The sequence below is a fragment of the Aquarana catesbeiana genome, linkage group LG03 (genome assembly GCF_042186555.1).
Source record: "Aquarana catesbeiana isolate 2022-GZ linkage group LG03, ASM4218655v1, whole genome shotgun sequence".
In the NCBI taxonomy this organism is placed as follows: Eukaryota; Metazoa; Chordata; class Amphibia; order Anura; family Ranidae; genus Aquarana; species Aquarana catesbeiana.
This window is the reverse complement of record NC_133326.1, coordinates 675,781,812-675,799,802: the sequence shown is the minus strand read 5'-3', so window position 1 is coordinate 675,799,802 and position 17,991 is coordinate 675,781,812. Positions and strand designations below refer to the sequence as shown.

At 43.8% G+C, this 17,991-nt stretch overlaps 1 protein-coding gene across 6 annotated transcripts in view; it reads left to right on the top strand.

The window, feature by feature from the left end:
- LOC141133494 (uncharacterized) overlaps positions 1-17,991 on the top strand; it is a 62,710-nt gene that overhangs the window by 37,684 nt on the left and 7,035 nt on the right. For 5 of the 6 annotated variants that reach the window (XM_073622903.1, XM_073622901.1, XM_073622899.1 and 2 more), the window contains 2 exons: positions 813-952; positions 3,127-3,179. In XM_073622903.1, coding sequence (XP_073479004.1) covers positions 813-952; positions 3,127-3,179 — 193 coding nt within the window. Of the gene's footprint in view, positions 1-812; positions 953-3,126; positions 3,180-7,730; positions 9,721-17,991 lie in introns of those variants that run through there. The other variant, XM_073622904.1, reaches the window with a different exon arrangement.

The window sequence follows — 17,991 nt, the reverse complement described above, 5'->3', positions numbered from 1 at the left end:
TTTTATTTTAGGTGACTTTAGAAGCCTTATTTTGAAGAATTCTTTATTTAAAGATTTTCATTTGGTAAAGTTTATTCATTCCAAAATCAAAATCGAGACGCAAGCGAAAATATGAGCTACTTTCGAATGACATTCATCAAGTTGTTGAATGCACAGAGAATCTTCGTCTGCATTTTCATAAGAATTTTTTATTTGAAAATCTACTAGTGCAGATAGTTGCTTTATATCATTGCTTTAGATTATTGTCTAAGAGGTGTCCCTATTAAAAGATTCCTCCTGACTTTCTGTTCCGGTGATATTAGTAAGATTTTGTGTTCTCCATCACTTTCCGTCCTGGTGACACTGACTACCAGGACAAATGGAGTGGAAACATACTCCATACATGGGACACAAACAGCAATCAAAACCTTACAGCCATTTGAATCCTTCCACACACTATCCAAACCACCCCCCAAAAAAAGGATATAGAATAAAATAGTAAAGACACAAGATATGGGGGTTATTTATCCTGTTCTTCTGTGGACTACAAGAACTTCAAGAAGCTACCAAATGTTAAATTGTACAACACTACATATCAAAACCAACTGAAGCTTTATTTTGGTGAACACATAAAAAGAAAAGACCCTCCTAGGGTGACACCATTGCTCCTGTACAGACGGAGTGATTGAATGTAGTCACCCTAGGACTGAGTGTGTAATTTAAAAAAGGAAATCTAAAAACGAATGTGGCCCTCACATCTAAAGCTGCAATATATGACTTTTTGGTTTTCGGTCTGGGCGCTCTTTAAGCCTCTTTCCTTTTGTGCTTTGCAGTTTAATACCCAGGTGGTGTCGGTCATTCCTGTACTAGGGGAAGGGAAGAACTCACAGGTTTCCTGGGATGTGACCTTCCAAACTCAGGACCATGGTGATCTTGTGACAGAACGGTTTGATGCCATCATGGTCTGTGTGGGGTAAGAAACAGAAGTCCTCTAGATGTCCAAATCTAGGTCTGGATTTCTCATCACTCTTTTCTCTTCACTTCAGAAAGACTAAGTGCCTATTCATGCTTGTCACTGATGAATCACCCAAGCTCTGTATCATTTAGTGCCCTCATTTGTGTACAGTCAGTGTACATTTAAGTACTTAAAGAGGAATTTCACTCAGCCCCCTGTAGGCAGGTGCAGTCTGTTTCCTCCACTGCAGGTGGTGCTCAACCACAGTGTTATTGCTGAGTGAGAGGAAGTCAAGAGGAACTTAGTTCCTCTATGGTTTCTTGTGTCACAGGGGCAGCTATGTGATTAGATGCCAGCACCCCATGTGACTTTGGTGGCCATCTTGGGTCAGACAGAGTCTATTTAAGAGAAGAAAAAACGACTCCTGCGCACAAGTGGCTCACCGTACGAATAGTACAACAACATAGGCCTTGCTGCCCTCAAGAACAGGGAATCCTAGTAAACAACGAGAGAAAAGGGAAAAAGGGGCGCACCAGCCTTGTGCATTATCTTTTAAAATTATTTATTGAATAAAATGGTAAAAAAGAAACAACTCACAAGCAATTGTAGAGGAAGGCACAACGTGAAAGTGCACCGACTGACAGCATGCAACCTAGGATGAGCGATACCTTCCAAGGGTCGCGGAGGACCGCACAAGCATCACTACCAGCTGACGCGTTTCAAAGGGGACATCCCTTCTTCATCAGAGCTTAGCAGTGAACTCTCCTTCAGCAGTTCCCTGGGAAGTTCACTGCTAAGCTCTGATGAAGAAGAGATGTCCCCTTCGAAACGTGTCAGCTGGTAGTGATGCTTGTGCGTTCCTCCACGACCCTTGGAAGGTATCGCTCATTCTAGGTTGCATGCTGTCAGTCGGTGCACTTTCACGTTGTGCCTTCCTCTACAATTGCTTGTGAGTTGTTTCTTTTTTACCATTTTATTCAATAAATAATTTTAAAAGATGATGCAAGACTGGTGCGCCCCTTTTTCCCTTTTCTCTCAGAGTCTATTTAAGACCCTGGCTCCTGTGCTTGTAGCTAGAGTAGGGGCAGGTCACCCGTCTGGCAGGGAAAGTGCTTAGCATCAGGAAAAGTTTCCAGAGGAGTAAGGAAAGTGCAGGGACATGCCATCCTATCTGGAAGCTTCCCCACTTGGGTATGAACCAGCCAGGCCACATTCCATCCCTCAAGGCAAACATCGGCACACCTAAGACCTACTTCTACTGACACATGTGAGGGCTCCTGGTTGGGTTGCCTTCCCACCAGGACTGTTCTGTATTACTGAACTTCAGTTACAATATATTTCTGTTACTCTGCACTGTGACTTTGAGTGTTTTCTTTACGCCGCACCACACTGCTCCCTCCCACACCTCCCAGACTTTTTTTTCTATATTCCCCCTTATCTGCTATACAGGTTTATCCTGGATTCACATACTCCCCTGTCCAACGAATCATGCTGAACTCAATTTCTCAGGTGCAACTGCCCAGTTCCCTCCGTCCATCTTCTTTTGTGACTTCATCAGGAGCCCGACTGCCTTTTCTGGGTTCAGGAAGCTGGCCCCTGATGATGCGCACCAGCTCCCTCTGGCCACTGTGTGTCTCTACTCCTTGAAACCTCCTTGAAACCTCCTGGGGAAGGGAATGTGACATTGATACCCCAGGAGGCTTTGACGAAGAGAAGATATCATTCTTGCCTAGGTAGCTGGGAGTGGGGAAGATAGAAAAGGTTCATAGTGCTCCTGGAGAGTGCTCATACATCCAAAAGTAGCCCCTGCCATTGCTGAGTAATTACCTGTCAGTCTCTTGACATTGGCGTTACCACTGTGAACTCATCTTCTGGATTCTGAGAGGACCCCACCACTGGACAGCTAATGGGAAGTGTCCATATCAAGCAGGTGGTGACATGGACACCCAACGAAGGATCCTATCTCCTGTAAAGAGTGAGAAGACTTGGGACATCATGTGACCATGGCTTTAGGTGTTAAAAAAAAAGGGCATTTAGATTTTTTTTTATATAATGCCAGTGATCAGTTAGAGGGGGTGGTGGGGGTAATAGGGAGCCTTAAGATCACCATTAACCATTGCTTACACTATCCAAAATTTAAAAAAACGCATTACTCAGTAAATCTGACACCTTCTTTTTCTTTTGTTCTGTAGACACTACTCCGATCCAGTTGTGCCAGACATTGAAGGGTTGGAGCAGTTTCAAGGTGAGAAAATCAAATTCTCAAATTATCAGGTTCTAAGACAGGGATAGTTGGTGAAATAAAGTTTATTAGTTTATTGTGGTAAACTGATTTCAAAGTTTGGAAGATGAGGTAGTTAAAACTCAGAATTTCAAGTCTTTATAGCTCTCTGCTCATTGGGGGGGATTTTCTCTGACTTCTCTTCCCTCCTGTCCCAATGATTTCCCCCAACAAAAAAACAGGACTGGGGGGAGACCCCCTGGGGGAATCTAGGATGAAAAAGGACCTGGGGGTCCTAGTAGATGATAGGCTCAGAAATAGCATGCAATGCCAAGCTGCTGCTAACAAAGCAAACAGAATATTGGCATGCATTAAAAGGGGGATCAACTCCAGAGATAAAACGATAATTCTCCCGCTTTACAAGACTCTGGTCCGGCCGCACCTGGAGTATGCTGTCCAGTTCTGGGCACCAGTCCTCAGGAGGGACGTACTGGAAATGGAGCGAAGACAAAGAAGGGCAACAAAGCTAATAAAGGGTCTGGAGGATCTTAGTTACGAGGAAAGGTTGTGAGCTCTGAACTTATTCTCTCTGGAGAAGAGACGCTTGAGAGGGGATATGATTTCAATTTACAAATACCGTACTGGTGACCCCACAATAGGGATAAAACTGTTTTGTGGAAGGGAGTTTAACAAGACTCGTGGCCACTCATAGAAGAAAAGAGGTTTAACCTTAAACTACGTAGAGGGTTCTTTACTGTAAGAGCGGCAAAGATGTGGAATTCCCTTCCACAGGCGGTGGTCTCAGCGGGGAGCATTGATAGTTTCAAGAAACTATTAGCTAAGCAGCTGAATGACCGCAACATACAGGGATATACAATGTAATACTGACATATAATCACACATAGGTTGGACCTGATGGACTTGTGTCTTTTTTCAACCTCACCTACTATGTAACTATGAGTGGAGGGCATGGATGTCACCAGTGCAGAGGGGCACAGAGAACAATAAAAATATTCATCAGATGTTCTAATTCTTACTTACACTATAAGTGTGGGGGTTTTTTTTGGCTTCAACCCCATTTGCAATAATTCTCATCACTTTTTGCCCTGATGAAGTTAAGGAAATGCTCTCTAATAAGGACAACAATATCAATAAATACTTGACAGAGGCTCTAACCCTTCCACACTCTTTTGTAAAAATTTAAAGGTGAACTCCATCGCTCCTTCCAGTCTTGCAAAGTTGTGCAGGCTCCCTTTCTGTACTGAAATCACTTATTCTGATTTCACTGCACACTGTGAGCTTCTCCCAGAGAAGCAAAGAGATGCGAAGCAGTGAGGATGTCACTGGGTCAAAAATGATTTATGTAATAAAGGCAAAATGTCGGCAGGTAGAACTTTTGCTTTAATTACATTTCAGCGGAAGTTGAGTTTTAAGGGGGTTCTAAGTGGGGGGGTCTGCTTGCTTTAATCGCACAACAGTGGGCAAGTCGTATGATTAGGTAGTGAAATGTTGCTGTGATTACCAGATTTGCAAGGTAGAAAATTTTGATTTTTTTTGGGGGGGGGGGGGGGGGGTTAAAAATCCTAGCCCTTTAACAGATAAAAATAAAAATATAATTATGCCATGAACCCTTTCCTACCCCATCCATAGTCAAATGACGTCCTCAGGAGGGATCTCCCATCCTGGGCGGGCGACGTATGACGTCCTGGGCTTCCCGGCCGGCTAGGGGGCGCGCACGCGCACGCCTGCTGCGTCACTCAGGTGTCGGTGCGGGCGCCCGGCAGCCACGATGTCCGCCGGGCACCGGCGATTGCCGGTAACAGAGCCGGGACGTGGATCTGTGTGTGTGAACACACAGATCCACGTCCTGTCAGGGAGAGGAGACAGATTGTGTGTTCCCAGTACAGAGGAACCCCGATCGGTCTCCTCCCCTTGTGAGTCCCCTCCCCCCAGAGTTAGAATCACTCCCTAGGTAACACATTTAACCCCTTGATCGCCCCCTAGTGTTAACCCCTTCCCTGCCAGTGACATTTATACAGTAATCAATGCATTTTTATAGCACTGATCGCTGTATAAATGACAATGGTCCCAAAATAGTGTCAAAAGTGTCCGATATGTCCGCTGCAATGTCACAGTCAGGATAAAAATCACAGATCGCCGCCATTACTAGTAAAAATAATAAAAACGCCATAAATCTATCCCCTATTTTGTAGATGCTTTAACTTTTGCGCAAACCAATCAATATACGCTTATTGCGATTTTTTTTTTACCAAAAATATGTAGAAGAGTACATACTGGCCTAAACTGAGGAAACATTTTTTTCTTTTTTTAAAAAAATTGGGATATTTATTATAGCAAAAAGTAAAAAAAAATTGTGTTTTTTTCAAACTTGTCACTTTTCTTTTGCTTATAGCGCAAAAAATAAAAAACGCAGAGGTGATCAAATACCACCAAAAGAAAGCTCTATTTGTGGGGAAAAAAATGATAAAAATGTAATTTGGGTACAGTGTTGCATGACCGTGCAATTGTCATTCAAAATGCGACAGCACTGAAAACTGAAAATTGGCCTGGGCAGGAAGGGGGTGAAAATGCCCGGTACTGAAGTGGTTAAATAGCAGACTTCATTGTATAGCTACAGTGCCTTGAAAAAGTATTCATACCCCTTGAAATTTTCCACACTTTGCAATGTTACAACCAAAAACGTAAATGTATTTTATTGGGATTTTATGTGATAGACCAACTCAAAGTGGCACATAATTGTGAAGTGGAAGGAAAATGATAAATGGTTTTCAACATTTTTTACAAATAAATGTGTGAAAAGTGTGGCGTGCATTTGTATTCAGCCCCCTTTACTCTGATACCCCTAACTTAAATCTAGTGGAAACAATTGCCTTCAGAAGTCACCTAATTAGTAAATAGAGTCCACCTGTGTGTAATTTAATCTCAGTATAAATACAGCTGTTCTGTGAAGCCCTCAGAGGTTTGTTAGAGAACCTTCGTGAACAAACAGCATCATGAAGACCAAGGAACACACCAGACAGGTCAGGGATAAAGTTGTGGACAAATTTAACCACTTCCATACCGGGCCTATTCTGGCACTCCTCTTCTATATGTAAAAATCATAATTTTTTTGCTAGAAAATTACTCAGAACCCCCAAACATTATATATGTTTTTTTAGCAGACACCCTAGAGAATAAAATGGTAGTCATTGCGCAACAATTTTTGCGCAACAATTTTTCAAAACACGTTTTTTTTGGGGACTTACGCGTGCGTTTGCTTCTGAGCGCGAGCTACTGGGGACAGGGGCGTTTTACATTTTTATTTATTTTTATTTTTTTACTTTATTTTTTTTAATTTTTACACTTTCTTTTACATTTTATTTTTTATTTTTTACTTTTTTTTTTATTTTTACACTTTCTTTTACATTTTTTTATCAATTCCTATTCCTATTACAAGGAATGGTTTGTGACAGGTCTTCTTTACAGAGAGATGCGGGGTCAAAAGGACCTCTTCTCCAGGCTGGAAAGCGTGAGATCGAAAAAAAATCCACGATCTCATGCTTACCAGCCACGATCACAGCTTTGTTTACAACCACGGGCCGGACGTGACATCATAACGACGCGCCCGGGCCTCCGACGGTCATAGAGATGACTGGTGACCATCTGGTCACCGGAAATCTCTATGGTTGTCATCCGGCGGCAGCCAATTCTTTCTCCGGGTCCCTGATGGTACGGGAGAGCCCAGAGAAGCACCGGATGGCGACGAGGGGGGGGGGATGTGCCAAACCTTTGGCCCAAAAGCAAAACGCTATGTGTGGTAGAAAACTAACACTGTACATCACCCTGAACACACCATCCCACCCGTGAAACATGGTGGTGGCAGCATCATGTTGCAGGGATGCTTTTCTTCAGCAGGGAAGCTGGTCAGAGTTGATGGGAAGATGGATGGAGCCAAATACAGGGCAATTTTAGAAGAAAACCTGTTAGAGTCTACAAAAAACTTGAGACTGGAGTGGAGGTTCATCTTCCAGCAGGGCAACGACACTAAACATGCAGCCAGAGCTACAATGGAATGGTTTAGAAGTTAGATCAAAGCATATTCATGTGTTAGAATGGCCCAGTCAAAGTCCAGACCTAAATCCAATTGAGAATCTGTGGCAAGACTTGAAAATTTCTGTTCACAGACATGTCCCATCCAATCTGACAGAGCTTGAACTAATTTGCAAACAATGTGCAAAAATTTCACTCTCTAGATGTGCAAAGCTGGTAGAGACCTCCCCAAAAAGACTTGCAGCTGTAATTGGAGCAAAAGGTGGTTCTACAAACAATTGACTAGGGGGACTGAATACAAATGCACACCACACTTTTTACATATTTGTAAAACATTTCGAAAACCATTTATAATTTTCCTTCAACTTCACAATTATGTGCCACTTTGTGTTGGTCTATCACATAAAATCCCAATAAAATACATTTACATTTGTGAGGCACTGTATGATGTGCACTGCTGTGTATAAATTAAAGTAGAGTTTTATTGTGAGGCCAGTGGCTAAGTCATTTCCACACCTCTTCCAGGTGAAGTGTTGCACAGCCATTATTACCGCTACCCAGAGGTCTACTCTTCCCGCTCAGTTGTCCTCCTGGGTGCAGGACCATCTGGAATTGATATTGCCCTGGAGCTGTCTTCACATGCTAAGCTTATCAGTCTGAGCCACCGAGGTCCTTCTCTACAGTGGACCCTACCAGAAAACATCTCCTTGGTGCCTCCAGTAGTTCGGGCTACCTCCACTAGTTTTATTTGTGAAGATGGAACAGAAATTATGGCAGACACTATGATTTTCTGTACCGGTTATAAATATAACTACCCATTTTTGTTGACTGGCAATGGAGTAGTGGTCAACCAGAAGACAGGCCAGAGAGATAAGTTGACAAGAAAAAATGTGGATAAACTTGAAGAACTAGCATCTGAGAAACTTAATGTGAAATCAGTCCTTCCTAGAGTGGACTTGTTGGAGGATGAAGACATTGTGGGAACTAATGGGGAACAGGGTCATCTCCCTCCACTTTACAAGCACCTCTTTCATGCTCGCTTCCCTACTCTGGGTTTCATTGGAGCTGTTAAAATTGTGCTCCCTTTCCCATTGTTTCATTGCCAGGCACAGTTTTTCCTGTCTGTACTGGAGGGTAAATGCCAGCTGCCTCCTCCAGAGGAAATGCTTTTAGAAAGCCGTGAAGAAGTCTTAAAAACCCAGAATTCTGGGATACCTTTGAAATATCTTCACCGCCTTGCAGAGAACCAGTGGGAGTACAAGCAATGGCTTGCAGATACAGCAGGTTTTGAGCCATTGGCCCCTGTGCTCGTCAAAATATTCGAGGCCTCCCGGGGCTGCCGGAGTATCGACCCTGCGTTATACCGTAGGCTTAACTTCCAGGTCTTGAACAGAGAGGAGTTTGAGATGAAGGGAGAGGTTCCACTTTCTTTGTTGAATGCATTGTGAAGTCACATGCTTACAAGTTGCCTGCTAGATCATATCAGTGCCTTCTGCACTGACAGTGATAACATTCACTAAGATGAGCAGTATTACTGTAGGCCAAGGAGTCAGGGTTGCCAACCTCCCGCAGCATTTAAACTAACACAGTGAATATTTGAACAGTATAAACATGATATGGAAACACTGACAATACCCCAAAGTAATTGCTTGATTTACACTTAAAAAGTATTAATATTTATGAATGGATGAGATCTTTACAGAATAATTGATTTAAATGAATATTTATATTTATATCTCTTCTATGTATGGAAAAAGTGAAATTATATAAGATCTTTATATTTGTGAAAGTATATGCTGTTATAAGCTCATAAGCATTTCTTAGGAGAGCCCACATATGGCAGTAATTAAGATTGAGCTGAGCTATCACCTTCCCCCATCTGTGAGAAGGAAGGATTCACATACTTTAAGATGTAAAAGTTCAATGTGTTAGTTAAGAGATAAGTCCTTTATTTCTTTATCGTAAATCACGGGACACAGAGCCTTAAGTCATTTCTTAATAGGTTATGGGCTATGGGTTCAGGTGTTGACACTTGTATACCCAATCTAGGAAGTTCACTCCCTATATAACCCCTCCTCCTTCCAGGAGCACATCAGTTTTTTTCGCCAGTGTGGTCACGAGTGAAGATGTGCTCTGAGAAGCTCCAGGAGGGATTCATGCTGGATTTAAAAAACCTCCACAACTGGATCCATCCACGCCACTGCGGCCACAGGATGGTACCCGGGCTTGCATAGAAGAATGAGGTTTTGCCTGTAACGCTTCTCTTTGAGGGCTGGACCCTAGGAACCAGGACTCTTTTTGGTCTTGCTACATTACCTAAAGTTGTCCTGAGGGGTGCTATACAGGTCCAAAGGAGTGGAACCCCTATTAAAAGGGACCTGGGCTTTTGAAGGTTTAACTACGCTGCCCGCCGTGATGGGTGAAGTTTGGATCTGCTATTATAGCAGTATCCTGCAGCGAGGATCAGGTAAGGGGAGAAGCCTAGGAACTGCAAAAAGTCCACCTATGCTTTTTCTCCCATATATATATATATATATATATATATATATATATATATATATACTCTGTATGCCTTTAAAAATGTCTCCTCTAGAGGGAGTATATTACACTTACCTTGTACGATGCCTTTTTCAGCAGCTCTGTGTCCGGCTACAGCAGCAGGTGTGGTCCCAGCAGCCAGAGGGGGGTTCTTAATTGAACAGATGGTGCTCCTCTTCTGAGGGATCTAAAGGGGGTACAGCAGTAGTTTATGAACATACAAAAACAGCCATTTGCATTTTTTTGTATAAGGTGAAGTCTTCCTTTAAAACTGGGAGCCTAACAAACACTGCTTACATAAATTCCCCTCCCCCTCCCCTCCCCTCCCGGAGAGGTGCGGTAACAGCTTCCACTGTTTGTATTATCAGACTTGCCCTTGTTGAGCCTGGACAGGCATTCAGCCCCTATATAGCATTGCAGACACAAAGTCTGGCATCCATCATGGTGCTGCCTCCTCCCCTTTGGGTCTGCATCTGCAGACCTGAATGCTGTCCGCACGCGCGGACTAGTGTTATTTTTTAAAACAAGGAGGGGGCTGGTATTGCAGAGGGAAGTGGCTCACAGATAGGTGGCGCCATGTGCGGGACGTCACGTCCACGTGGAGCACACAGCACATACACTAGGGTGGAAGACGTTGAGGACGCCTAATCAGGTTCTCACCAGAAGCTTAACACAGACGCTCTCAGTTCATATGCTGAAGACAGAAGTCTGTCACACTAATGGACACAGGAGCGCTGGGCATGTAAAGACATGTAAGCAGGTATTTCCAGTACTGGAAATATTATAGTTAGCATCAAAGGGCTGATCCTTATGGTGACATTGTTTTTTGCTAAAACTATTGCTCGGCAAATACCATAATTTTTTTCTTAAAGTGCCTCTGCTTTTGTGCTTAGCACTAAGACTTCCAGAGCTACCACAAAGGTACCAAGGATTCCACCCCTAGGCGCTGGGAACTCCAGACATGCCTCCACACTGTCATCCTCTCCGGAGATACCTGACATGGCAAGCCAGGGTGAGTCATTGGAAGCAATTGGTGGTGCAACTGCTTCTCACACTTCAGCCCCTGTATACGTGACTGAAGATTCATTTTCCTCTGCCCTGCAGGGCTTAGAAGGAAGATTAGCGGCTTTAATCCCATCCTCCATCCAAGAGGATAGGAAGTGTGCTAGATCCCCCTCCCCAAACTCAAACCCCTTTTTCCAAGGAAACAGTGGGCACAGGATGAGGTATTACCCTCAGGTGATCACGGGAAAAAACAAGCCGAATTTTCCTCTGCGGGGGAAACAACAGTTGATGAACCTTATGCAACCTCGCAATCTGACAGATTGATGGTACAAATTCTTACATAGATGGTTCATTCCACTTTTTATGCTACTCGTAACAGAGTCAGCTGAAAGTTCGGTCCCTTCCTTGGGTTTAAAAAAAAAAAAAAATCTTTACAGCCTTTTTCATGCAGTTCTAGAAGGGCTTATTTATGCTGAATGGGATCATCCGGATAAGCATTTTTTCCCTCCAAAGAAGTTCTCTATCATGGAGGAAAAATTCACAAAGGATAGAAAGTATCATCGGTAGACGCTGCGATTTCCAGCATCAATAAAGATGCACAGATGCTTAAGGATACAACAAATAAGAAGTTGGAATTTTTTGTTAAAATCCTCCTACCAAAGGCGCTAAGTTTTGCCATAGACGCCATAAAAGACTCTATCCACCAAGCGTCCCGCCTTGCGCTTGTGCTAAAACGCTTGCGTAGGACCCTGTGGTTGAAGAGTTGGTCAGCCAAAGCATCTTGCAAAAAGGCTTCTGACTAGTTTCCGTTTTCATTGAGGAAGATTTGGTGAAATACATCCAAATGATTTCTAGCATGAAAGGTACTCTTTTGTCCAAAAGAAGATATAAACGTCCTTTTATTTAAACGGACTCCTTCCCCTGTGCCAGGGGCAGCTGCCTCTAGGCAGTGGTGATGGCCTCCACCGTCAGACTCTAAGAGGAGAAAACATTCAGCCCCTGTATACATGATTGAAAATGCATTTTTCCTCTGCCCTGCAGGGCCTAGAAGGCAAATTAGCGACTTTAACCGCATCCGCTATCCAAGGATAGGAAGCGTGTTAGATCCCCCCTCCCCCACCTTAGATCCCTTATCAAGGGAACAGTGGGTAGAGGATGAAGGGTTACCCTCAGGTGATCAGGAAGAAAGGCAAACTGATTACTCCTCTTCGGAGGAGACAACTGGAGTTGAACCTTTTTTTCAGCCTCGCAATCTGAGAAATTGCTGGTGCAAATCTCTTACAGAGATGATTTGTGCCTCTTTCAAGCTACCTCTAGTAGAGTCAGCTGATAGTTCTGTTTTTTCTTAGGTTCCTTAAAACCTTCACTGCCTTTTTCATGCGTTTCCTGTATATGTACAGATCCACGCAGAAATTCTACAGATCCATTCTAGATCTAAAAGAATCTAAATCAGTTCCTGAAAATCCATTCCTTTTTATGGAGTCGATCAGGTCAGTAGTTTCTATCCTACAAGGAGGAAAACCTCTGGCGCCTATCGGCATCAGGGATGCATATTTGTATGTCCATCTATTTCCCGCTCACCAAAGGTTTCTGTGGTTCGAAGTAGAACAGCAGCATTTCAGTTTATAGCCTTGCCCTTTGGGCCAGCTACAGCACCCCGAGTGTTCACAAAAGTGCTAGCCCCACCTCTAGCCAGGTCAAGGGCACAGGGCTTAAACAGTCTTGGCATACCTAGACAATCTTTTGCTAATAGACCAATTGGTGTTTGGAGTAAGGTGTACGCATTACAACCAGTTACCTGAAAAAGTCTGGGTTGCGTTCTCAACCTAGTGAAGTCTCCCTTAAAACCACTAAAAAAGCTTGAGTATTTGGGTCTGATCATAGACACAGCCCAGAAAAAGGGCAAAGATCAGCTCCATAAGAGTGTTAGTGCGGATGGTCAGGTCAAAAGGAGATCCCTCTATTCGTCTTTGCATGAGGTTGTTAGAAAGGATGGTGGCTTCATTCGAAGCAGTTCCCTATGCCCAGTTCCATTCGAGACTGTTGCAAAACAGTATTCTATCTGCTAACAAGACGATCCAAGCTTTGGACTTGCCAATGCGGCTGTCCCCAATGGTGTCCCAAAGCCTCAATTGGTGGTTACTAACCAGAATCTGCTGAAAGGAAAATCCCTCAGACCTGTTATCTGGAAAGTGGTAACGACAGATGCCAGCCTTTTAGGCCAGGGAGCAGTGATAGAAAAGACAACTGTCCAAGTGGTCAAGAACCGGAAGAGCCTTGCCCATCAACATCCTAGAGCTTCGGGCAGTGTGTTTGGCTCTAAAGACCTGGACTTCCAGGTTAAGGGATTGTCCTGTCAGGATCCAATCCGTCATTGGCACAGCTGTGGCCTATATCAATCCTCAAGGGGGCACCAAGAGTCTCTCAGCGCAAAGAGAGGTGAACCATATTCTAACTTGGGCAGAAAGAAATATTCCATGCCTATCAGGAGTCTTCATTCCGGGAATAGAGAATTGGCAGGCGAACTACTTAAGTCGCCAGCAGTTATTCCCAGGGGAATGGTTTCTTCACCCCAACATATTTTCGGGTTGTTTGTCAAAGATGGGGGACTCCAGACATAGATCTTCTAGCGTCCAGTTCAACATAAAGTTAGTCAACTTTGTGTCCACAACAAAGGATCTATTCGCATGCAGAACAGATGCGTTGGTGATACTGTGGGATCAGCTTTCACTGATCTATACATTTCCCCATATTCAATTGCTGCCTCGACTTCTTTGCAGGATTAAGCTGGAAAGAAAACCGGTAATTCTGGAAGCACCAGCATGGCCCAGAAGGTCATGGTATGCAGAAAGAAAACTGGTAATTCTGGCAGCACCAGCATGGCCCAGAAGGTCATGGTATGCAGGAATCGTAAAGATGGCAGTGGAGGATCCATGGTCCCTTCCACTAAGGCCAGACCTGCTCTCCCAGGGGCCGATATTCCATCCTACTTTACGAGATCAAAATTTAACGGCCTGGCTATTGAAACCTACATTCCGAGGAAACGTGGGCTTTCCCGGTCAGTTATCTCTACTTTGATTAATACAAGGAAACCAACTTCCAGAACTATACATTATAGAGTCTGGAAGGCTTATGTTTCCTGGTATGAATCCAGGGGTTGACACCCTTGGAGATATATCAATTTTTGCCTTTCTACAATTAGGCGTAGAGATGAAGTTGGCCTTGAACACTATTAAGAGCCAAGTCTCAGCCTTATCGATTTTATTTCAAAAAACGCTTTCTTAGTCCGGGGTCTTATACAAGGGGTGATGCGGATTAGTCCACCAGTTAAATCACCTTAAGCCCCTGGGACTTGAATTTAGTTTTGTCAGTGTTACAAAAACAGTCATTTGATCCAATACAGCATATCCCCTTAGTCCTTCTGACAAGGAAGCTGGTATTTTGGCTGCTATATCCTCAGAAAGGAGGTTTTCGGAATTGGCTGATCTTTCTTGTAAAGAGCCATATTTGATTATTCATGAGGACATCGTGGTGTTACTCCCTCGTCCAGGCTTTTGCCAAAAGTGGTTTCAGGTTTTCACCTGAACCAAGATATTATTACGGCTTACCTGTAAAATCCTTTTCTTGGAGTACATCATGGGACACAGAGGTCCCTCCCCTCTTTTGGGATTTAAGTATATTGCTTTGCTACAAAAACTGATGTGCTCCTGGAAGGAGGAGGGGTTATATAGGGAGTGAACTTCCTTGATTGGGTATACCAGTGTCAACACCTGAAGGTGGCCCATAACCCATTAAGTAATTACTTAAGGCTCTGTGTCCCATGATGTACTCCAAGAAAAGGATTTTACAGGTAAGCTGTAATAAAACTCCTATAATTACGATATTTCTTGATTAGGATATTAATTAGAAAATTGCATTTTAAATGAATATACCTACTGATACAGTATATGTAGTATTTGATTTAGAAGTTAAAGGAAACTTATATTGTATATGTTTAAAAATTTACACAGCAGTTTTACCCATCCCCATGGAATTACTTGCATAGAGATGGTGTTGTATTTCAACATCTGGCATTAGATTGAAAGTTAGAAAACCATTTGCTGCAGTTTTCTGTGGAACTATAAGACAAAACAAACCTTTAAACCAGCCTTTTTAGGAGAAGGTGGGGGTTGGATTTTAGGAGTAAAAAGCTAGTAACAGGGCAGACAAGCAGATTGTGGGGCAGACATTCACTCCACGAGGACAGCTACACACATGACAAGACATTGTTGCTACATCTACATATAGACACACATCTGATTCAAATTTCATCTTAAGAATATAAGACATTATTAATGACATTCTATGCTTTGATATTGTTCTTGTAATATTTTGCAATTTTTTTTAATTAAATCAATTTATGAGTTTTTACACGAGAACTGAATGGACTTTCTTGGAACTTTTCTCATCAATATGAATTCTCGAATATCGATATTATTACCGTAAAAACGAGATTATCACAAAAAGTCAACACAGCATGAAATTATCAGCCCCTGATATTTACTGGCAGTTGTAAAAAAATCACTGATTTTTACAAACGGTCAGTAAATTTACTGGTGGTTGGCAACCCTGCAAGGAGTACATATTGAAGTGTATTAGAAAAGTTTAATCACCATCAGTGTTAGGTTGCAGCCTAAAACTTATAGGAACTAACTCTTAACTTCTTAAGGGGTTTAGCTCCAAGGGCATTAGACTGTGAATTGTAGGGAGTGGATCTTTGGGCCTACCCTGAAGTCTAGGGGTAGATGTGTGGCCATAAGGTTCCTTCCTCCCCTGCCTTGAGGGGTCTCTCTTCTGAAGAGACCTCCACCTAGTACTCATTAGTCGGCTTTGGCTTATGAGGAGAGGGGTCTGCTGGGCCTTTTGGCTATGTGGACCTGAGTGTGCCTTACTCCTTCTGGAGTCTTGCACCCTGGGGGGTCAGTGAGGGGGTCCAAAGACACAACCTAAAAACACTTCTTTGTTCACTTTTATTGTTTAGTTTTTGCACACCACACAGCAAGCTCAAGAAGAAAAAAAATGAGACTGTGTCAAGCCTGTTGGTGACTCCCTTAGGGATCCTACTACCTTAGTGTCAGTCTTACCCATTATGGTATGGTCAGAATTTAGAATGGGATGTATATCATGATAAGGGAGTCTTGCATACTCAATTGGGGGCAATGTACAAAGTCAGATACAAAATCAGATAGCTTTTTTATGTAAATCTAAATTGTAAAGACATTTCCTCTCACTTCCTATTGTGTCTCTGAGAAAAAATCTCTCCAAATGCCTGAAAGTTTTTTTAACAAAAGCTTGCCACCACTCTCATTTATAGCTGGCTATCGCAGTAAGCAGCATTGGGAGGCTAAAAAAGGTACCAACAAGTGTCTGGGGAATGCCCAGGAAAAAGCCAAAGTCTACTTACCACCAGCTTGCAGACAACCAAATTGACCTATCTAACAGTAAGCGTTAAAAAAGGGGTTTAGTCCGCATGCATTTGCAAACGCATGCCTGAGCCACAGAGCCACGTCACGGCACCCTTGTATCTGTGGTCCTAACACTAAACTATGAGTGTCCCCACAGTAGAGGCACATGCATTTAATGGATAAATGAGAGCAGGTGGACTGGAGGGGAGCCCACCCCTCCTTAAAGGTACAGGAGCACACCAAACACCCAGCAATAGCACAATGGCTGCAAAGGTGTTGGTGCACTGCTGGACCAATACAGTGTCAGTACCACAGATACCAGGGTGCCGTGACGTGGCTCTGTGGCTCACGCATTCATTTGCAAATGCGTGCGGACTAAACCCCTTTTTTAACGCTTACTGTTAGACAGGTCAATTTGGTTGTCTGCAAGCTGGTGGTAAGTAGACTTTGGCTTTTTCCTGGGCATTCCCCAGACACTTGTTGGTACCTTTTTTAGCCTCCCAGTGCTGCTTACTGCAATAGCCAGCTATAAAAGAGAGTGGTGGCAAGCTTTTGTTATCACGTGAGTGTTTGTATTGGTCCAGCAACGCACCAACACCTTTGCAGCCATTGTGCTATTGCTGGGTGTTTGGTGTGCTCCTGTACCTTTAAGGAGGGGTGGGCTCCCCTCCAGTCCACCTGCTCTCATTTATCCATTAAATGCATGTGCCTCCACTGTGGGGACACTCATAGTTTAGTGTTAGGACCACAGATACAAGGGTGCCGTGACGTGGCTCTGTGGCTCACGCATGCGTTTGCAAATGCGTGCGGACTAAACCCCTTATCAAAAAAGCTATATTTATTGGTACTTCCAACAAAATCAGTGTTTAAACATTAACACAACGTTTGGACAATATAACACGAGTTTGATGGGCACAGTGGCTGTGTTTGATGGGCACAGTGGCTATGTTTGATGAGCACAGTGGCTGCGATTGATGGGCACAGTGGCTGTGTTTGATGGGCACAGTGGCTGCGTTTGATGGGTACAGTGGCTGTGTTTGATGGGCACGGTGGCAGCTTTGATGGGCACAGTGGCTGCTTTGATGGGCACGGTGGCAGCTTTGATGGGCACAGTGGCTGTGTTTGATGGGCACAGTGGCAGCTTTTAAAGGGGCACAGACAGTGGCTGTGTGTGATGCACAACTTGAACGTACTTAAGTAGACAGTGTTAGACTTACTTGAGGCCACCGGCCTGGTGCAGTACAGTGTGTCACTCACAGCAGCAAGGCAGCGCCAGCTATCAAGGGCCATCTTTCCGCTCCGCTCCCTCTCCACGCTGTCTGAAGAACATGGCAGAGGTGGGCGGAGCTTGTTCACTAGCAGCTGGAGCGACTGTGACGAGCTATGAATGCTGGGGCGGCCGCAGCCTCTGACTGACATCACTGGTTTCTAGCTAGACGCTGGGCGGCCGGCGATTCTAGCAAGTGAGCAACCAGTGCAGTCAGTCAACTTAATCAGCAGATTGCAGCGCTGAGTATCGGCCCTGGATGGGGCTCTCCAGACAGGTGGGGCCCCCGGGCAACTGCCCAGCGTGCCCAGTGGAAAAAACAGCCCTGCTTAGCACTACTTATTTTATTTCCTTTCCATCATTCTTTGCACACCAGCTGAAATGTGAATTTTACTGGGTACTGGAATGGTAAAGAATGTTCAGAGTGCATAGGCTGAGGGGCAGGTGAACACTCACCCCCCTGGGCTGTGCAAATAATCTACATTGGAATGTAGACTTTCCCCTATTTAGACTTCAATTGGAGTTGGAACCG